Here is a 23,240-nt window from a genome sequence, read left to right as displayed (position 1 = left end):
CCACTGCCCTCCAGCCTGGGCGACAGAGTGAGCGAGACCCTGTCTCAGGAAAAAAAAAAAAATATATATATATATATATATATATATATATATGCGCCAGGTGCAGGGGCTCATGCCTATAATCCTAGCACTTTGGGAGACTGAGGTGGGTGGATTGCCTGAACTCAGGAGTTTGAGACCACCCTGGGCAACATGGTGAAATCCATCTCTACTAAAATACAAAAAATTATCTGGACATGGTGGTGGGTGCCTGTAGTCCCGGCTACTCGGGAGACTGAGGAACAAGAATTGCTTGAGCCCGGGAGGCAGAGGATGCGGGTGAGCCAAGATCTCACCACTGCACTCTAGCCTGGGCAACAGTGTGAGACTCTTGTTTCCAAAAAAAAGAAAAAAAAAGATATATATATAATTATCATTTGCCTCCCCAACTAGAATATATGCTCCATGATAGCAAAGACTGTATAATGCTTAGAAGAGTTCCTGGCATATAGTGAGTGCTCCACAAAAATGGTAGAAAATAGTGAATGAATAAATGAATCCCAGGCAGTTGCAGGGCTTGAGGTATCTTGTTACTTCTCAGCAGGAGGAGTTTGTGGATCTTCATTTTAATTCTCCTCCAGTGTTCTCTGCTTCCTGTATTCCCAGGCAATTCCCACCCCATCTACTCGCTAAGAGCTTTCTTCTCACAGCTCCTGCTGACTCATAACCACGGCTTACCCACAGCTCCCCTCAAGCTGCTACTGTGTTTCTTTGTGCATCTGTCCACCGTCTGTTCCTTCGGCTGACCTCCTGATTCTCCCTGGTTTTCCAGTTGAAGTTCCAGAAACAGAGAATCTGATTAGGTCAGCCCATTCTCCACTTAGGCAGAGGTTCTGACCTTTAACTCTGGTCTGGGTCAGACATCCACATGGCTCCATCAGCTGTGACCACAGGCACAGAGCACAGCAACCTAGATACAGAGAACCATTGTCTCACTCAGCAGAGGCGCATGGATGCAGTGGGTACCTTTAATGACCTGTTGACAATAACTTGAGGCTTCTGGTCAGGGCAGTGATGGACCAGATCTATGTCTTCAGAAGGTAATTTTAATCACCCTGTGTATTAGTCTGTTTTCACGCTGCTGATAAAGACATACCCAAGACTGGGCAATTTACAAAAGAAGGAGGTTTAATGAACTTACAGTTCCACATGGCTGGGGAGGCCTCACAATCATGGCAGAAGGTGAGGGGCACGTCTCACATGGCAGAAGACAAGAGAAGAGAACTTGTGCAGGGAAACACCCCTTTATAAAACCATCAGATCTCATGAGACTTATTCACTATCATGAGAACAGCATAGGAAAGACCCATCCCCAATTACCTCCCACCAGGTCCCTCCCACAACACATGAGAATTGTGGGAGCTACAATTCAAGATGAGATTTGGGTGGGGACACAGCCAAACCATATCACCCTGTGAATAAGACAGTTTACTGATGGAAGAGGACACACAAGACCAGTTAGGAAGCCATAGGAAGGGAGAGCTGATGAGGACTCAAGTCAAGCCAAGGTCAGTGACAGTGAGGAAGAGTAGGAGCAAGTGGGCCTTGAACCTGAAGCTGTCCACCAGGCAAGTGATGCTGGAGTTCAGCAGAGCAAATAGTCTGGAAGTCATAAAGGCATGATTTAAAATTATGGGGTGCAGAGCATAGCAACAGATTAGCTGAGATGGACATTTGGGGAAATCTCTTACATGGAAAGAGTCAAACAAAGAAGAAAAACCTATATATACTTATATAGATGGGCAGAGACTCAGCAAGTCACAGAACCCCATAAAAACAGAGAAGCATTTTCCCCACTTACTTTCTTATTCTCAGCAACACCAGCCCAGAGGTTCTGCATGAGATTCCACTCTGTTTCAAGCCCCAAGCTTCAAGTCTGTTTTTCTACAGCCAGGAACATTATTTCTTGGGAATCCACAACATTCTAAAAATACATTCGCTAGGCTGCAGTGCCACAATTAGTAAAGCTGCTGTCCCAGGAAACCCTCATCATCATTTTGCTTAGATCAGAGAGCGGATTAACTTTGATGTCTGTCTGAACCCTGTGCGATACACCACTGGCGGTCTGTTCCCTGCAAGCATTCAATCTTCACATCCAAGGGAAGAGGAGAAAGTGCTGGAGAGAAGCCCAACCCAATTCTTTCCCCAGTGATTGAGATGAAAATATGCACCCTAGGGCTGCCAACATATCTGACTTGCATCCTATCTCCCTACATCCCTGGAGCTCTCTCTCCCTTTGCACAAATACGTTCCCCCAAACTCAAACCTCCTTTGCCTTTCCCAAACATTAGCACAGTGATGAAGCCCCAAGTGCTTTCATCCATGCCATGTGTAGGAGGTAATTGTGTTAATTTCTGTATCTGTTAGCACTCCTGGTGGCATGCCACTGAAACTGACTCCAATTTAAGTCCAAAGGGAGTTTATTGGAAGCATGTGGGGTGGCCTGCAGAATATAATGAACACTCAAGAATCAGATTGCACGGGGAAACAACCAGGGAAGCTCCAGGATTACAGGCAAGTGGGAGGTATACGACAATCACATCAGAACATTAGCAACGGAAGACAGCTACTGCAACAATGCTGTCCATCTTTGCATCACTATTTTCATGGTCCTTATTTCCGGGAGAAAAAGTACAATTGGACCAAATGATCCAGTTGGATCGTCCCCACACCCAGGCAACACAAGCTCCCTGACATCACAAAGCATTGTAGATTGGTGGTTAAGAGCAGTATCTGGAACTAGCCAGGCTGGGTTTGAATCCTGGCTCTGCCATTTACCAGCCACGTGACCAAGTCATTCTCAGTATGCCCCAGTTTCCCTCTCTGAACATGAGGATACCTATCCATAGGTATTGGTGAGCACTCAATGAGCAAACCTGTGATACTGACTATAGAGGGCAAGTGTTCTACTAATCTTGATGTTAGTATTGATTAGGAATACACAAGGCCCCTGAAACTGCAGTCCGTCCAAAAAGGCCTAGATAAGAGGTCATTCTCCAAAAGACATCAGGAGCTTTTATTAAGGGAAACTGGGTGGCCAAAAGGCAATTACAATCCTCTGCTACATCTTATCCCTCCACCAGACTGTGGACACCACGAGGACAATAGATTCTGCTGTTTTCCTCACAGTTGTGTTCGCCAGCACCTGAAAAGTGTCTGGCATGTTGTGCCTGGCTCAATGAACCACTATTGAATTCACAAATATTGAATGATTCCTTCTGTGTTTCCAATCAACTAGTCCAATGTTTTGCGTGGGAGTAGGCACACAGTAAGTATTTGCTGATTTAACTGATAGGTCAGTGGGAAAAGAAAAACTGGAGGAGTGTGGTTTTCTCAGAAATGGGGAAAACATTGGAATCAAAGAGATGAGCTTGCATTTGGCAGGACTTGGTGGCAAGTAAGTGATAGGTAGCTGTTTTCTGGTGTGTTGATGTCAATTATCTATATGAATGATCTAGACAACCTAATCATTTCTGCTGGTCAACTAACGCCTTTAGATCAGCATCAAGGAGATGAGAGAAACCATGAGTCACTTGGCACATCACCTTGGAGAGGGAGAAGCTCATCTGCCCCAATGGACTTGTCTCTGTCTTAGAGGCACTCCCGGTACCTCACCAGGATGCCCTATTCTCCTGGCAACCCTCCTTACTGGCTTGCAGGTGCCTGTGAGTAGGGCTTGGCTGGCCATCCTGCCAAGCTTGCTCACGGAGACAGCAAGATCTCATGGAGGAGCATATCAGGTCAGACATCACAAAAGCTAAGACCTCGGACAATGCTGTGTGACCTCAGGAGAGTTCTGGTCTCTGGCTGTCAGTGACCAGATCTATAAAATAGAGTAATCCTTGCCTTGCAGCTCAGGGAGGTGTTATCCAAGTGGAGTCACATCCTCAGAGATTTCATCTGGAACTCCTTCTGTTGTAAAAGACAGAACCCAACTCAAACTGGCTTCAGAGAAAGGGGGACCCTATTGCTCATGTTACTGAGCAGTCTAGGGGTAGATCTTCGAGATACAGCTGGCGCAAATCAACATTAGCATCTGATTTCTCCCCATCTCTCAGCCCTCCTTCTGCTGTAGTGACTTCCTTTTCAGTCCCTAAATGATGGCCCCCAGTAGCTCGAGTCTCATTCACTCAAGTTCAAATCCAACTTTCCAGTAGCTGGGATAGACTATGGTTGGCTCAGCTTCGGTCACGTGGCCAGGAGGATGCAACTACATTGGGTGTTCAGGACTGATTCCCAATCAGTACTAACTTCAAGACTGAGTCCTGGGTGCCAACCAATCCCTGTGACGAGGAAGCTTGGTCAGGCCCTTATGCTTAACTCTTAGAGCTGGGAAGAAGTAGGATGAGGATGGGGAGCCCTAGCTTATCTCATGGACTAAGAGTGGGAAAAAAGTGGGTCCCAGAAAGATATTTGGGGTACTATTCACAGAAAAAAGGGAAGTGGCCACTGGGCTGATACAATGAAGATGCCCACTACTCCTCGGTATTTTCTTTCTTTTTTTTCAGAATCTCACTCTGTCACCCAGGCTGGAGTGCAGTGGTACGATCTCGGCTCACTGCAAGCTCCGCCTCCCAGGTTCCAGCTATTCTCCTGCCTCAGCCTCCCGGGTAGCTGGGCCTACAGGCATGTGCCACCACACCTGGCTAATTTTTTTGTATTTTTAGTAGAGACGGGGTTTCACCATGTTGGCCAGGCTGGTCTCGAACTCCTGACCTCATGATCCACCCACCTCGGCCTCCCAAAATGCTGGGATTACAGGCGTGAGCCACTGTTCCCGGCCCTCACCTGGGTATTTTCTATCGTGTGATATAAAGCCGGTGTCACAGGTTCCCTCTGTGTTATGAAGTCTTCTGTCCTCACCCTAACAAGCTCCTGGAAGTGCCCGAGGAGCAGCTGCCACACTGCAGTCATCTGTCTTCCTCCTCTGAATTTCTGTAGCCCGCAGGACCATAACACGTGTCGGCAGCGGGCCATGTCGGTCATTAGTTATCTTTTTATGGATATGTTCTATCTCTTCATCTATGCGACAGGATCCTGGAGAGCAGGGGTCACATCTTATTCATCTTCGTGTCGCCTTAGCACTCTGCCTGGTGTTCGGGGCATGGCAGATAGTCCATGAATCTGGGGAGAGATTGGATAACTGATTTACATGCTTCTGGAGCCACAGAGGTAGACGGTAGCTTGATGCAACTACAAGATTACAAAGACAGAGGAAACCTGTCCTCTCCAAGCTATTTTGAAACGCTTGTAGATCTGTTGTGGCGTAAATAATGCTGCTAGGGTCAAGATAGATATCCTCTTTGCTCCCCAGGCCCAGCTGCTGGCATGATTCCGGCTTATAAAGGCGTGGAGGCCCAAGGAATCTGGGTCGCAGCTGCGCAGTCTCCCTGTGCAAGTCACAGTCAGGCACAGCCCACCTGTAAGGGCAGTGAGGTGCAGAGGGCAGAGGATGGCAACTTGAGGAAGAGGAAACAGGTATCTGTCCTCAGTGGCCCCCACCCAGACAATACGGCAGTGCTCCGTGGCCCCATGGATGGAACCGGACGATGGCTCTCTGCCTTGGCCAAGGCATCCCAGCACAGGCAACAGGGAGAGAGGATGGGATGGAAAAAGAGAGTAGCTCGGATGCTGAAACGACGTTCCTCCTAGGCTAGTCTTGGTGCAGAAGCCCCGGGGCTCCGGTTTTAGAATCCCCCAGCAGGCCCTCTTGGGCCAGAGATTTGTCCCTTTGTCCCTCATACGTACAAACCTCCCTCAAGAAGGACGAGTGAGTGGTCCAAAGCCGCGCAGCGGAGCCGCGGTTCCCTCTCCTGTAAACTAAGCCGACTGATACAAGGATTAATTGCGCGAGCGACAGAGAGCATCCGGCGCACGGCGGACAGTCGCTAAATAAGAAATTAATGGGGGATGGACGAGAAAGCTGGCTGGTTAAGAAGGGGATGGTAAAGGAGGTCTGGAGGGTGCTGGGTGGAGGTGCTGAAGGAGGAACCGGGCCGAAGGAAGGAAAGCAGACAGAACAGGGCCCGCGGGAATCGAGCGCAGCAAAACAACTCCAACCTCAAACCAACGCCAGCACCGGGCCAGCACAGCACGGAAGCCCGGGGAAGGTGAAGGGCGGGGTCCGAGGCTCCGCCTGTGACCCCACCCCTTTCATGGCCCCGCCCCTTCCAGTCATGAGGCCCCGCCTCTGACTCCACCCCTGTCTCGCTCCCCGCTTCGCCCCTCCTCCTCGTCCCTCCCCCAAGGCCCGGAAGCGAAAGCCTCTCAGCCTCTTCCGAGAGGGGTCACGAGCCGGCCGTCGGTAGCCAGGTTTCCGAGAGTGCGGGGCGGTCGGCGGGTCAGGGCAGCCAGGGGCGCAACGCCATGTCCCGGAACCTGCGCACCGCGCTCATTTTCGGCGGCTTCGTCTCCCTGATCGGCGCCGCCTTCTATCCCATCTACTTCCGACCCCTAATGAGATTGGAAGACTACAGTGAGTGATCTCTGACCCCGTGCGGTGACCTGACCCCCCCATACACACCTCCCCCTCCGTGAGCTCCACGTGGTGCCGTGGAAAGAACTTGGCTAGAGGGTTAGGGAGAGCCAGGTTCGAATCCTGCCATGTGCAGCTTTGTGACCGTGGACAAGTTGCTCAACCTCTGGGACCCTCAGTATCCTCATCTGTGAATATTAATAACTACATCATCTATAGTAAAGTGCCGAGCCTCCTGTGAGACTCAGGTGGTCATGTATATGAAAGCAGTCCTCTCAGAAGTCAACGCTAAGTACTAGTTCATATTTACAGTTAAAATTCACTGCATGCCTATTATACGTCAGGTTAGGCATATGTTGGATCGTTTCATTTGCACAAGCTCACCTTGAAGTATGTATGTAAAACATACCCATTTTACAAATAAGGGAACTGAGGCTCAGAGGTTTTATAACGTTCCCAAGGTCACACAGCAAGTGACAAGGCAAATATATCCTACCCCAGGCCTCTGTCCGGAGTCTTCTTGGAGCATTTAGGCTGGAAATGGTGACTGGGGGAGCCAGATGGAACCCTGATCCTCCTGAGCAGAAAGGTGCTTTTACTGCACTTCATTTCCACTCCCAAAGATGTTTTTTGAGCGGGACTGTTTCAAACCCAAATGTTAACCTGGGGCTTTTACTTTTTTCTCTTCTTTTTCCTCAAATTGTTTTTCCGATTCTGCTGGTTTCCTTCGTTTTAAGCCGGTTGCTCACATGTTAATGGTGAATATCCTGGGAGTAATTTTCCTTCTTAATCATTCCAGTCCTATCATTCTAAAAGCCAAACTCTTCTTCCTTGAGACCTATATCTCAGCAAGGATTAGCACTTTCATACATCTGAAACCATCTGTCAGAGAGAAAATATTAGGCATTAGAGGCTCATTTTTGTTCACCAGGAAACTCGAATCGTCTTGAAGATGGAAGAGGGCCAACCCTGCCCTTTGGGAATATTAACGGACACTGAAAGCTTGGCGAATTGAAGGCGAAAGCTCCGTGTAAACGTTCTGCCCATTGCAAATGTTACAGCAGTCGGTTTCTGGAGGCAGAGCGTTTTAAGTGCCCACTCAGATTTCCTTGTAGCTTCTTCTCATTAGCCAAGACTGAAATGGCCACTGTGTTCTGCCTTCCAGCTTATCTGCATGCACCATGTGTGGGAGTAAGGTGGGCTGTGTAATGCCCTGCGGGATCTGTTGCCACCATCCTTCTTCACCGGACGCCTGCCCCAGCGATTATATTAAGGCCACTAGAACTTGGGACAAAGGGTCTGCTTTGCATCCCATTGGAAAAGTCAGTTCTGAAAACTAGAGCTGTTGGTTCTTATCTAGGAGTGATTTTGTCCCTCAGGCTATTTGGCTCAATCTGGAGACATTTTTGCCTGTCACAACTTGGGATGGGGGTGTCAAGTGTTGCTACTGGTTTCTTGTGGATAGACGCCAGGGATACTGCTAAACTTTTTGCAGTGCATACAAGACAGACCCCCATGACAAAGAATTACCCAGCTTAAAATTCGAGTGGTGCCTTGGTTGAGAAACCCTGCTTGAGGTGAGATGGTCAAGATGTGGGCGTGTACTGTGTATCCTAGTAACAGTCTTTTAGGGATACTCCAGAATCTGTGGTTGTCTGAATGTCTTGAGACAGACAAATCAGGTGATGTTCATCGGTGGGTGAACATTTAGTGAATGTAACTATAATATCTGCATGTTTAACTGGAAGGCAGTCTGTGCCTTCCCGCTTTTCTGGTCTTTTTTTTTTTTTTTCTTTTTTTCCGCTGTCACCCAGGGTGGAGTGCAGTGGCCTCATTTCAGCGCACTGCGGTCTCCTCCTCCCAGGTTCAAGCAGTTCTCCTGCTTCAGCCTCCTGAGTAGCTGAAATTACAGGCGCCCACCACCATGCCCAACTGATTTTTGTATTTTTTAGTAGAGATGGGGTTTGGCCATGTTGGCCAGGCTGGTCTTGAACTCCTGACCTCAGGTGATCCACCTGCCTTGGCCTCCCTAAGTGTTGGGATTATAGGTGTGAGCCACCATGCCCAGCCTCTGGTTCCATTTTGATTAATTTGGCCAACTCTGTTCTGGGGATCATAACTGATTCTTTTTTCTGAGACAGAGTCTTGCTCTGTCACCCAGGCTGGAGTGCAGTGGCATGATCTTGGCTCGCTGCAACCTCTGCCTCCCGGGTTCAAGCAATTCTTGTACCTCAGCCTCCCAAGTAGCTGGGAATCAGGTGTGCACCACCAGTCCTGGCTGATTTTTGTATTTTTAGTAGAGACAGGGTTCTGCTATGTTTGCCACATTGGTCTTAAGTGCTTCACCTCAAGCGATCTTTCTGCCTCAGCCTCCCAAAGTGGTAGTGTTACAAACTGACTGCTGTAACATTTGTAATGGGCAGAGTGTTTACACAGAGTTTTTGCCTTCAGTGCCGGCAACTGATTCTTTTAAACAGGTAAATATTGCTGAACAGGTAATATTTGTGGGAAGTTTACTGTATGTTTGGCACTCTTGTAAGCACTTCCTATGTATTAACCCATTTAGTGTTGATAACAGCCCTTTGTGGCAGCTGCTATATGATCATCATCCCCATTTTATATGTGGATAAACTGAGGTGCGAAACAGTTAAATTACTTGCACAAGGACCCACGGCTGATGAGTCACAGATCTGGGACTTGAATTAGTATCCTTAATCCCTAAACCAAGATAGCATACTGCTTGTCTAAGGGGGCAAGAAAAGGCAGTAGGGGAGATGAGTGTCTACATAGCCTACTAGATGAATGACCCTCATCTAAGTTACTTCAGCTCTCTGAGCCCTGCCTGTTTCCTCATCTGTAGCAGTGTAGTTCACTGGATTGAATTTACAGGGTTTGGGGTGAATTAAATGAGGTAACAGGTGTGGAACACCTAGTATAGTCTTATATTAGACATTTCATTAAAATGTTTACAAAATAATGAGCCACAAGGGCAGGAATGTGAGACATGGAGATTTTAGCAGGTGGATAGGCCTGGAGCTGGCTGACCTCGCAGTAAACTGGGGTGAGGTGTTCATTATCAGGTCACGGAAACCCACTGTGTGGTCGGAGCTTCAGCTCATTCCAACACATTCAACTAGCATTTATTTAGCATCTCACCCTGTTTTTTAGAAGAAACCTGGATTCTGGCAATCGCTAGGTACCTGGCACTGTGCTGGGTGTGGGCTGCACCTAACCAAACAACATGGTCAGTCACTTCCTTCTATCGTGCTCTTCCCACCCTTGTCCTGTCCACCTCGCTCCACCCATTCCTGGGACTGAGCTGCTTCCACTGTGCCCCACCTACTGCCCATTCTCTACCTAGCAGCCACAATGGTCTTTTCTGGTGACTTTTGGTTGCTGGTCTCTATCTTATTTGCATTTGTGGTCAGAGAACGTGGACTATATGATTTGGATTCTCTGACACTGGTCAAGATTTGCTTTGGGGCCTGGTACAGGTCAGTTTTTGTAAATACTGCCTGTGTGCTTGGAATGGTGGCTATTGTTGGGTACAGAGTTCTGTATCTGTGTGTGTTAATTACAGATCAAGCTTCTTAATTCTGTTTGAATTTGGATGTCCTGTGGCCATGTTATTAGGTGCGTACAATCTAGAATATTCTGGGTAATTTTTTCTAAGTATTATTATATAAGAATTCTCTTTATTTCCACTGTTCTTCCCCATCTCTATTTTATCTGATTTTATTGTGCTACCGATTCCTTTTTTTTTTTTTTTTTTTTTTTTTTGAGACGGAGTTTCGCTGTTGATGCCCAGGCTGGAGGCAGGCTGGAGGCTGGAGTGCAAAGGTGCAATCTTAGCTCACTGCAACCTCCCCTTCCCAGGTTCTAGCAATTCTCCTGCCTCAGCCTCCCGAGTAGCTGGGATTACAGGCACCCACCACCACACCTGGCTATTTTTTGCATTTTTTAGTAGAGATGGGATCTCACCATGTTGGCCAGGCTGGTCTCGGACTCCTAACCTCAGTTGATCCACCCACCTCAGCCTCCCAAAGTGCTGGGATTACAGGCGTGAGCCATTGTGCTCAGCCCAGATTTCTTCTAATATTTTCCTGGCTTATCTATTTCTCTCCTCATACATGCAGCCTTTGTCCTTATGTGAATATCTTAGAACCAACATAAACTAGATATTTTAATCTGACCTGTTAATCTCTTTTAACTATTAGATTTGATTAATTTTAATTTATTCTATTTACTGACATGTTTGCATTTATTTTTATCACCTTATTTTGTGTTTTATATATATATGTGTGTGTATATATATATGTATATATTTTTTTTTTTTTTTTTAGAGACAGAGTCTTGCTCTGTCGCCAGGTTGTACTGCAGTGGCAAGATCTCGGCTCACTGCATCCTGTGCCTCCTAGGTTCAAGCCGTTCTTCTGCCTCAGCCTCCCAAATAACTGGGATTACAGGCGCATGCCGCCACACCCAGCTATTTTTTTTTTTTTTTTCTGTGTTTTAGTAGAGATGGGGTTTCACCATGTTGCCCAGGCTGGTCTCAAACTCCTGAGCTGAGGCAATCCGGCGGCCTCAGCCTCCCAAAGTGTTAGGATTACAGGCATGAGCCACTGCGCCCGACCTTCTCTTCTATTTCTATGCTTCCTTTTTTCTTCTTTTCTGCCTCAAGCCGCCTTTATTCTTCTCTTCCCTCTACTGGTTTGAAAGTTTTAAATTCTATTTGTGTTCTTTCATAATTAAAGTTTAGAGTTAGCCAGTATCTTTACTCTTGAACAATACAAGGTCCTTATAATGCCTTAGCCTTTGTCCCATGCACCTTTCTTAATATATTTGTCCTGCCTGGTGCCTATCACTCAGCAAATCAGTTAACACCAGGACTACTGTATCTGGTCACTGACTGTTTATCTTCACCTGTGTTCTTTACCTACCGACCCTTCTTACATCTCACTCCTTTCTAGCTTCAGTTTTCTTCCTTCTGACATACATCTGTTACTACTTCTTTGGTAAGAATTTGTAACTGGGAAACTCTGTTTTTGTCTGTTGGAAAATGTATAGAACTGCAGGTCTTCTGCTGTGGTTTTTGAAAAGTTTGTTGTCACATCATCCACATTTGATCATCTCACTTGCTTAATTACAGTGCTCTAATAACGCTTTGGTGTCTTGGAAGTCCAGCCAGCGGAGGGTTATTGAAGTATAGTTATGTGCTGCATCATATTTTGGCCTGCGATGGACCACGTGTATGACAGTGGTCCCAAAAGATTATCATGGTGCTGAAAAATTCCTGTCGCCTAGTGATTCCCTGATGATCCCGACCCTGTGTGGGCCTACGCTAATATATGTGTTGTATCTTAGTTTCTCACACAAAAGTTCAAAAAGGAAAAAATAATAATTTTAAAATAGAAAGATGCCTATAGAATGAAGATATATAAAGAAAGAAAATATTTTCGTACAGCTATACATGTTTGTGCTTTAAACTAAATATTATTATAAGAGTCAAAATGATTTAAAAATTAAACAGTTTACAACGTAAAAAAGTTAGCTGAGGTTCATTTATTACTGAAGAAAGAAATTAAAAAAAATAAATGTAGTGTAGCCTAAGTGTGCAGTGTTTATAGAGTCTGCAGTAGTATACAGTAATGTCCTAGGCCTTCACATTCGCTCACCACTCACTCACTCACTCACCCACCCAGAGCAACTCCCAGTCCTGCAAACTTTATTCATGGTAAATATCCTTTATGGGAATACCATTTGGAAAATATACAGTGTTTTTACTGTACCTTTTCTAGTTCAGCTATATTTAGATATATAAATCCTTACCGTGTTTACAGTTGCCTGCAGTATTCAGTACAGTGCCATGCTGTACAGGTTTGTAGCCTAGGAACAATAGGCTATATCACATAGCCTGGGTGTGTAGTAGGCTACGCTGTCTAGTTTTGTGCAAGTACACTCTGTGATGGTCGCACAACAATGAAATCCCCTAAGGATGCATTTCTCGGAATGTACTCACACAGTTGAGCAACAGAGGACTGTATGTTATTAAGAGCAGTGATCATATTCACTCTTTACAAGCATCACTCGGATTGATTATATGTGAACTAGAAGCTGGAAGGGTCAAATCTGGGGACAGGAAGGCCGGGTACAGGAAGGCTGTATTTCCTGTGACCTCAGGGAGAGGTGACTGTACCCTAAACCAGAGTGGTGGCTATGGAAGTGGAGAGAAGTGACTGCATTTGGGAGCCACATTTAAGAAGCAAACTGGTGGGTGTGGTGGCTCACATCTGTAATCCCAGCAGTTTGGGAGGCTGAGGCAGGAGGATCGCTTGAGCCCAGGAGTTCAAACCAACCTGGGCAGCAGAGCGCAACTCTGTCTCATTTAAAAAACAGAAAAAAAGTAAACTCTACAGGGCTTTGTGGCTGATTAGCTACGGGGCAAAGAAGGAGAATGGCACCCAGTGTTCTGGCTCCAGCAGCTGAGGAGATGGAGATGCTGGTCATTAACAAGAAGGAATTGGTTTTAGGGGTGAAAAGACAAGTTAGTTTGCTTTTGGGCATTTAGGTAGCTTTTGAGGTTGAGGTAGTTGATATGCTCTTGGAGACTTCCCATGGACAGTGGGCTATACCGATCTGTGCTGAGACGCCGGATGCGAGCTGCAGCTGGAGATGGAGCATCATCAGTATGTGGCTGGGAATCAGGTCTCTGCAGTAGGTAAGGGTTCCCAGGCAGCATTCAGAGATTTTAAGGGGCAAGCTGGCCCGGGACAGTGTGCTGGGGAACACCAGTGTCAGAAGGGCTGAAGCACAGGCGGTCAGAGGAGGAGAAAGGCCCACTAAGAAGACTGAGGAGGAGTGGCTAGACAGGTTTCAAACCAGGAGAGGCGTCAGTCACAAGCCCCATAAAGACAGCTCTTCATGAAAAGGGAGTGTGGTCAGCAGGGTTAGGCTGCTTGGAGACAGTAAAAGAGGTAAGTGAAAATATCTATTATATTTAACACAAAGAGGTTAAAAGTGATTGGTTATATTGTTAAACATGCTTTCAGTGGTTTGGAAGTAGGCAGAAGGCAGGTTGCAGTGGATTGAAGAGTAAATAGTGTATTAAGTTGACTATTTATAGATGTTTGGCTGTATGGAGAGGAGAATGGCAAAGTTTCCAGCAGGTCACAGGGTCTGGAAAAAGTTTTGTTTTAGTTTTGGCTGGAAGAGGTGGAGGGCCAAGAAAGTCTTAGACAGAGAAAGCTGCTAGAGAGAGAAGACAGTCCACAGAGTGGGAGGTGGCATAGGATCCTGAGCTCAGGTAGAGGAAAGAACTGTGGACCAAAGGCAGGGCACCTCTTCCACCAGCTCAGGAGGAAGGATGGCGTGGATGCTGCCATATCTAGGTTTTATGTTGGCAAGTTGTGGGCACTTCCAGGTGATGGCGTCTATTCCCTTTCTGACACAGGAAGTCAGGTCATTTATGAGTAAGAGGCACCAACTCTAGGCCATCCTCTCCCTCCTTGGAGCACTGTCTTCCCTGGGCGTCTCCACTGTGGAAGGTCCTCCTGGGTTTGCTCTTTTGCTCCTGCCTTTCAGCCACTCCTGTTAGCCTTTCTTGTTAGGCCTTCTGTCCTGACTGTCCTTCATACATTTCACACCCCAGGATTCTGAGACTACTGGGCAGAAGGCCATCAATTCTTGGATGGACAGGGCAGAAGCCTAGTCCCTGAGAACTGGGTTACTCGTAAAAGCAAGACTTAGGGCTGGCAACTGGCAAGGCAGTCCATGTAGAGCCAAGTGTCAGATCGGTTCAGGCCCTTCACCTCTGCCAGCATGGGTATGGGGACAGGTACGTTCCAGGGTCTCTGCTGGAACAAGCATACAGGCAGCAGAAAAGAAGGGGAAGCCTGTTTAGGTGAAATAAAGCCAAGGAGATCCGCGGTTGCAGAGCAGGCACCCACTATCATCAGACTGCCTTATTGGATTTCATTTTGGCATTCAGCATGATCTTCAGCTCTTTTGTTAACTCAGCAAGGCTTTCCTGAGTGTTCTGTGGAGTACAAGGTCAGTTCTGTACATGATACCTCAAGTACTGAAATGAGCACTGGGCAGATGATGGCATCAGTGGGTCAGTGACCCAAAACCAGAAGTCTGGGTACAGTTCTGCTGTACTTCTGGAGGGAGTCCCAGACGCTTTTTAGCTTTCACCGTGTTGGCATGGTGTGTTTGGTCTGCAGAGGTCACAGTTAGGGAAGAGTACAGATGGCTAATCTGTCTTTGTTTCCTAGAACTAGACAGTGACCCTGAATATGGCCTTTTACAAATAGCATGCATTTGAGGCCAGCCTGTGAAATTAGACAGAATAAGATATTTTCTGTGATCTTGTTCATTTGAAATTTTAATTGGATGTTCAGAAGCATAAAATCATAGGGTTTTGCCAGAAGGGGTTTGAGCTCATTTCCATCCCCTCATTTAGTGACTTGTCCAAGGTTACTCAGCACATTAGTTGCTGGGGGGACACTAGACCCTAACTCCCTTGACCTTGCCTGTACTTAATGCCCTGTCTCACGATGCCTTGAGACAGTGAAGAATGTTCAACAGCCAGCCAAGTGAAAGGCCACAGGGGAGAGCTATGAGGCCTCAGTGCTGCTGCTGCTTGGTCCTGCTGATTTCTGCTGCACCTTGCTGGCCTGGCCCGAAAGGATGCTCTGCCTAGGCAGCACAGGGTACTAGAAATCACCGGATGCAGAAAGAATGCTTACCTTGTAAGAACATTTTCCCTATGACATGCCAGGCACTTAGAATATGCTTTTCAGTCCTTTCCCCATATAATTGAATGAAATGCACAGGCTGACCTGGTCTTGTTTTCTAACTGGCATTACACAGTTCCCTGGATTCAAGCAGGCTCCAGTGAAGAAACAGACCTGTTGACACTGTTGGGAGGAGTGCAGTGCTTCAGGTGCCCACTTGGTCCCCTTCAGCCAACTGGGTCCCACTTGCTGCTGTGGTCATTTGGTTTCCCCCTCAGTCCCTGGTTCTTTCTCGTCACACTTGCTTCTGTGGTCATATGGCTTCCCCTTGGCCCCTGGTTCCCACTCGCCACCAGTGAACCTCCAGTTCTGGAATACCCCAGAGGCAGATGGCGTCTGTCTAGGTACCAGCAGCAACATGGCTGCCCTGAAAACTTTTGAAAGCAATTTTATATTTGCTACTTTTTAAAAGATCGCTTCTTTGAAATAATCACCATGGAAGAGTCAAAATGGTGTTGGACTTTCCTATGCGTGTTGTACAGTTATGTGGTTTTTGTTAGTTAAGAAAGAAACTCAAACTTGGGGAGGCTGAGGCAGCAGAATCACTTGAACCTGGGAGGCAGACATTGCAGTGAGCCGAGATCACACCACTCAACTCCAGCCTGGGTGACAGAGCAAGACTCCATCTCAAAATAAATAAATTAATAAATAAAAGAATCTCAAACTGACGAAAGATCCAAGAACAGTGCAGTAAATTCCTATATTGTCCTTCACCTTGATTTACCAGTTGTTAACATTTTGCCACATTTGCTTTCTCCCCGATATATAACATATATAGATATATACAGATACAGTTATATTTCTATATATTATAATTATTACTGTTATTTTGCTGAACCATTTGAGAGTAGGTTGAAGACATTGGGAGCTTTCATTCCTAAACACTTCAGCCTGTATTTCTGAAGAACGAGGACATTCTCTTACATAATCACAATACGGTTTTCCAATCTAGGAAATTTAACATTGATGCAGTGCTGTTACAGTTTGAGCATTTCTAATCTGAAAATGGAAAATGCCCCAAAATCTGAAATTTTTTGAGCTCCAAAATGACACAAGTAGAAAATTCCACACATAAGTACTTAATATAAATTTAGTTTCATGCACAAAATTATTAAAAACATTGTATAAAATTATCTTCAGTCTATGTATATAAGATGTATATGAAACAAACGAATTTAATGTTTAGACTTGGATCCCATCCCCAAGATACCTTGTTATATATATATGCAAATATTCCAAAATCTGAAAAAAATCCTAAATCCAAACCAATTCTGTTCCCAACCAATTTCAGATAAGGGAATATATTCAACTTGTATGGAATATACAGCCCACGTTCAAATTTTGCCATTTGTCACAGTTCAAATTGTGAGTTGCTTTTATTTTATTTTATTTATTTCATTTATTTATTTTTCTTTTTTGAGACAGAGTTTTGCTCCTTCACCCAGGCGGGAGTGCAGTGGCACGATCTCAGCTCACTGCAACAGCCGCCCCCCAGGTTCAAGTGATTCTCCTGCCTCAGCCTCCCAAGTAGCTGGGATTGTGGGCACCTGCCACCATGCCTGGCTAATTTTTGTAGTTTTAGTAGAGATAGGGTTTCGTTATGTTGGCTAGGCTGGGCTTGAACTCTTGACCTCAGGTGATCCGCCCGCCTCGGCCTCCTAAAGTGCTAGGATTACAGGTGTGAGCCACTGCGCCCTGTGGAATTGCTTTTATTTTAACTATTTATTGGCAGGAGGAAATGGGGAGGTAGGTTCCCAAGGTCATATACTGCACCAGCTTTCATTTGCTTTTTTATTTTAGGTTTCTATCTGCTGATCCTCCACTAGAGCACCCTCAACCAGTAATCCTGAGACTGCTGAGGGAGTTGGGGCTTGGGTATCCTGCAGTAGTTGCATTGTTGTGAATGTTCAAGTAACAAGTCACACAGTCAATATATTTCCCGGTGTGGACATTTAATATAAGGATATGTTTTTGTTTTCAAAGACTTAAACATTATTAGGTAGATTCTTTTACTACCGTACAAAAAAAAAAAAATCAGCCAGTCTGCATGTATTACTAGTTTTAATATTACACTTTGGCCCCTGGACTAGAGATAACGTCCTCAATTAAAATTACAAATCACACCACTGCCTTAGCACCAGGGGGCAGAGTCGGGCTTGCTGAGACTCTGGAGTGGGGAGTTTTTTTACCCAGTGTGCCATAGTTGGGTTTAAATCATTTCTCTCCTGATCGAAATGTACTCACTAGTGAAGTTGTTAATACGTTTATCCTGATTTGTTTACATAGTTAAACCCCTGACTTCTGCCATTACCCTTTTCCTGAGGTTTATATACATTTGCTGTTTTCCAAAGATAGGGAAATGGAAACTTACTGTCAACCTCAATCAAGATGCATTGCTAAATCGTGAGGGGCTAGTTTCCGTTTTCCTTTTAGCGTATTCTGCATTCGCAAAATAAAGTGTCTTTGTGTTATATCATGAATTTACATAAGACTGCTTTGGCCTTAGAGTATTTATAAAACATTAATGGATTAAAGAACCAGGGGATGTAGATAGGACGCTAATACCTGGTTATCATTTGGTAGGAACTGGCTCAGCAAAGTGGTTTAAATTTCCTGACCAAGCCAAACTACAGAGGTGGTTGCATTAGGACAAGGATTATAAAGAGATTATGGTCTATGTAAAATAAATCTTCAGCCTTGCTTCAGCCTCATTAGCAATTAGCAAGAAAGTGTGAAGACAGGGATTTCTTTCTCTTCACTTGGTTCTCCATTGCATCATAAGAGGTTAGAACACAATTAGGCATTCTGTCCTTGCCACCAAAAGTCAGCTTCCTTTGATGCTTGGCAGTCTGCCAGCTTCTTTTGCTTTGCAGTACCTGCCTCTGGAGAACATGTTTGGTACACCAGGATGTCTGATTTTATTAAATCTCTAAGTCTAGAATGCTTTCTGATAATTATTTTTTAAAACTCAAATCTAAAAAAAAAAAAAAAACAAACTCAAATCTTCCCTCTTCCATAGTATCAGAAAATAGACCTTTTAGTTATAGAAAATTATTTCTATTTTTGTTCCTGGCAAGGCTGATGACTGTGGGCTTTTACATGTTGGCATCTTCCAAGAGCATGTTCAAGACATCCATGCTTTGAGACTTACATGTCTATAGGGTGGTGGGGCTCAGTTCTACAATGATTTAATGTCTTCAGAAATGAGGACACCTTTTGTGTTGAGTTATTTCAGAAAGTCTAACATTTTAGAGGCTCCATAATATCCACTCTAGGTGGAAGAAATCTTTTGATATATCTTGAGAGAATCTTGGTTGCCATTTACCTGCTCTTTTTCAGAGAGGAACAGTGAAACCATCAGGCCACTTGTTGCCTGTAATAGGCCTGAGTATCTTATGTGTTCTCTCCATCCCCCTTAGACTTGGATATCAGGATTCCCATAATCCCTGTTGTCCAGTGTTTTATTTGCCACAGCAAAACTTAGTATTGATAAAACTATCAGGTCGGTCATTTAGGATTGACTTTCTGTCTGTCACATGACTAGAGAAGCAAGTTCAATGAATATTAGATTTGGCCAAACCCTGTTTCTTGTACCTTTATGTTTGTGTAACTTTATGAGAATCCAGAGGCCAGAGTAAATAAAATGGCCTGATACTAAATAAGAACTAAATGTGGATTTAAAGAAATAATCAGCCTGATTAAAACAAAGGTCCGATTACGACATTTCGTTACTATAATTTAGTTGTAAACGTCCTTCAGCTCTAAGACTTTCTCCTGAAAAACTGCCATTTGTTTGTCAAGAGACTTAAAATAATAACTCTTTGTTTTCACAGACCTTGGGTTTATTCTAAACCACTTAGAAAGACGTGTCAGAGTGCTTCAAGCCCACAGATATGAAATGCCCAATTTCTCTTGGCCCTTGCCTGTTGGACATCTCCAAAGAGACGGGTTTAGTTGCTGTCGCTACAATGCGCTTACTAATTGGCACAGCACCTGCAGTCAATTAGGGAAGCTTCAATTATCCAAACCAAAGCCACCCACCCAAAGATTAATTTTCTGCTCTATTTCCTATCAAACACATAGCATATTTAGCTCTGAGCCTAGGCCTTCAGTGGAGTGCATTGTAGACTTATAAACTACATCGTTTTCTTCATTGTACTTGTTGCTCCAATTCAGCAGCTTCTCCCTCGTGATACCACACCCACCAGTTCTTTCAAAATTGTTCTTTTGTTGTTGTTGTTTTCTTGTCTTTCCAAAATGCTGAGATCACAGAGAAAAGATGTTAGTTGGGGAGCTTTTCTTTTGAAGTATGGATTCCTTTATTCTTTTGAAAATACCCAATCTCTTTTGCATTATAGGATCTAACTTCCACAACCTAAAAGCTCTGCATAATAGCATATCTGAATTTAACAGCCCTCCTAAATACTGTTTTCTAAGTGTCCCATGTAAATACAAAGATGTTTCTCTCCCCGCCCCACCTCTAAAGAATGATGTTTGTCTCGTGTTTCTCAGAGAGGGAGCAAGCCATAAATCGGGCTGGAATTGTTCAAGAGGATGTGCAGCCACCAGGTAAACTGAAAAAAAAAAAAAATCAAAACCGTATCTCATTTGTACTACTGTGTTGTGTGGTTAGTGTGTATTTGCCTTGGCATGGAGAGTAGGAAAATGCCTTTTAGCTTAGAGACAAGATTGTGATTTTGCTATTTATTTCTCAACGGTTGCCATTTACAGATGCCACCCAAGACTCCATTCTAATATTTCACTCCAGAATACTTTTTGCATGTTTGCCAGGTTCCTCTTTTCCATTTTATAAGTGGGCATAAAAATGTTAACAAGTGCGCGATTAGATATGAGACACGAATAGCTGTTTGGCCGACTTATTTACCAAGCACCTATTTAAACACTCCCCTCATGGGAAAATAGTGTTTACTTGTCAGCTATTTGAATTGATGTGGGGTTCTGCTTTGCACAAGGGCTAAAAAGCTTCCTTTATGACTGAATGGTTAGTTCCTTTAAGAGGATTCAAGTTAGCCAGGAATGAGAGGTTTCTCATTTATTAACCAAAGCTCTTATAATCTGTGGCAACATTCTTTTTTATTTGTTTATTTTTAACTAGGCCAGATGTAGGTCTTCCTATTATGGGGTACAATTCCTGAGCCATTTAAAAGTCCCTTATGGCTGCCATGGCTTCCTGGCCATTTAATGGCAGGGTTCCGGCAGCCTGCTCGCACCTTCTCAAACTACACTGTAAATTGCACAGCTCAATTCTGATGTCGTTTTGTTTGTTTGGGGTGGAGGAAAGTGGAAGGACATTTAAAAATGAATCCTGTTTTTGTTCCTGTGTCTTTCCATAGGGTTAAAAGTGTGGTCTGATCCATTTGGCAGGAAATGAGAAGGCAGTCACCAGCTCTGATTAAGAAAGGAGATTTCTTCATGCTTTCAATCCTGCATGGGGTACAGTCAGTCACCTCACCAGAGAATGACGGCTGGAGAAGAAAACTCCAAAATACCATAAATAAGAGTGTTTGTAACAAAAGACTGTGCACAAGGATTAATATTTCCCTTCTTAAGTATCCAAAGAACTCTGGAACAAATTATACCATTAGGAAGGTTTTCGTGATTCAGTTGATTTTCCAAAATGAAGCTATCTCACCCAGCTGGGTTTGGAGCAATCTGCTTATTATTCTGTCGTTACCACTTACTCAAGCAAGCTGTGATATGAATACAGGCAACCAGTGGGCTCGGGAAGGTCCGGGTCTATTTTGCCATCTTCCAGATAAGAGATTTCAGTAAAAAACTGCCATGCTGAGCTGCCTTATAGAGCTCTTTGAAAATGTTCAAGTTGATCAAGCTCTTTGAGGCCAAGGTACTTCGTGCAGCTCATGCTGAAGATTGCACCATGTTGGAAAATAAATATGAAGCAAGTCAAACTAGATGCATACACTTGTGTAGAAATCAATAATCAATTAATAGAAGTGAAAAAATAAACATTAAAATGATTTATTTCTACTTTGCAGTGGTGTCTTTTTATAAATCGTCTTTCGTAAAGCAATTAAATTATAGTGCCGAGAAGTACAGTTTGACTCGATTATATTTGACTAGATACCTGTGTGCGATTCATCTCTTTGTACTCAGGTAAACATTTTAGAGGCAAATAACAAGTTTGTTAAGACAAATATTATTGAATGGTGATTCTCTACCAGTTACCTCACTAGGTGCTGCAAAGATGAAGGTGAGAAGACAGGTTGAGTATCCCTTATCCAGAAAAGCTTGGGAACAGAAGTGTTTTGGACTTGAGATTTTCTTGGATTTTGGAATATTTGCATATATATGATGAGACATTTTGAGGATGGCACCCGAGTCTACATGAAATTTATTTATGTTTCATGTACTTTATACACATAGCCTGAAGGCAATTTGATACAATATTTTAAAATAATTTTGTGCGTGAAGTAAACTTTTGACTAAAACCATCACATGAGGTCAGGTGTGGAATTTTCCACTTGTGTTATGTTGGTGCTCAAAAAATTTCAGATTTTGGAGCATTTCAGATTCCAGATTAGGAATGCTCAACCTGTCTTCTTTCCCTTCCTCCCTCCCTCCCTCTTTCCTTCCTTCCCTCCCTCCCTTTCCTTCCTTCCCTCCCTTTCCTTCCTTCCTTCTTCCTTTGCTCTGTCTAGCCTCTTACTAGATGATATGCTTCTGAAGTGGCACACTTTTTCATTTTTATATCGGAATGTCTTGCATATTACTGTAGGCTGTCTATGAACTGCCTGATGACATAATTTTATTATTGTGAACCTGGAATTTTCTTGACAGACAGCTGGCCCAATTATGTAATTACTGTCAAGAAGACATAAGGTTGATAGTTCTAAAACCAAAGTCAACATTTTTGGTAGGCATTCTCTAACATTTAATTGACTTACAGTTCACAATCCAGTAAAAGAAGTTGACTCATGAGTGGTACATTTGACCACTTTTTTTTTTTTTTTTTTTTTTTTGGAAAGGGCACCAGGAAGTTATATAACTTAAAGTCAAACATTCTGTGTGAGCATGATTGAGATTTCTTTATGACCGAAGCGAGCATGTGGTACCATCTGCTTTGGAAGATGTCCAGGCTAAAATGACTGTGTCTGAGTTCTGTAGAGAAGAACTATGGGGACTCGATTGACTGTCTTGGATGGAACAGACCCAGATTTATCTCCTGAGTGGAGTCTTTGTCCCGGGCCTGTTCCTGCCCTCAGCTCACCTCTTTACAGAGATAAAGGGGCTATCTGTCCTGCTCAGTTGCCTTGACATTTATAAAAGGATCACTCTTCATGTTGCCAGAGATGTTAACTTCAGACTCTCTGCTGTCCACACGTGACAGAGGCCAAGTTGTAAGAGATGCTATTTATGAGGACTGACAGAGGGCCTTGCGATTTATCCATGAGTTTCCCAGGTGTGCCCCCAAAATGATGACAGAGCGCTTGAAAGAGGGGGTCCTTAGTCAAATCCATTTAGGAAACAGAGTTAAAGTTGATTTTGTTTATTCTAATTTTTCTGATTTCCAAGAAAGGCATAACATTTCCCAAATATATTTGATCACAGGACAGTTTTTATAGATTATCTCTTGGAAGTTGGGAACAAGCAGCAACTTTTGGGGGAAATCTTTATGTCAGAGATTCTTAAACTTTTTACTCTCAGGACACCTTTACACTCTTAAAAATCAAGAAGTCCAAAGTGATTCTGTTTATGTGGGTTACATCTATAGATACTTACTGTATTTGAAATTAAGACAAATTTGAGAAATGTTTATTAAGTCACTTCAAAATATTAATAACAAACATAGGTTAATATGACATTTTTGTGTGAAAAACTTATTTTCCAAGACAAAAAATAACTTGCAAATCTCCTTAATGTCTGGCTTCACAGGAATAACTGGATTCTCA

At 44.1% G+C, this 23,240-nt stretch overlaps 1 protein-coding gene across 1 annotated transcript; it reads left to right on the top strand.

Moving 5' to 3' along the window:
- Positions 1 to 6,270: 6,270 nt before the first annotated feature.
- On the top strand, positions 6,271 to 21,318 carry SMIM20 (small integral membrane protein 20; the record flags this gene model as incomplete). The annotated part of the gene is made up of 3 exons (XM_050789967.1): positions 6,271 to 6,514; positions 19,822 to 19,878; positions 20,664 to 21,318. Coding segments are annotated over 3 exons (339 nt in total), but the record flags the coding sequence as incomplete, so codon positions are not given.
- Between the last annotated feature and the right edge of the window lie 1,922 nt (positions 21,319 to 23,240).

The sequence above is a fragment of the Macaca thibetana genome, chromosome 5 (assembly GCF_024542745.1).
Source record: "Macaca thibetana thibetana isolate TM-01 chromosome 5, ASM2454274v1, whole genome shotgun sequence".
Lineage (NCBI taxonomy): Eukaryota > Metazoa > Chordata > Mammalia > Primates > Cercopithecidae > Macaca > Macaca thibetana.
This window is presented reverse-complemented; position numbering and strand designations above follow the sequence as displayed.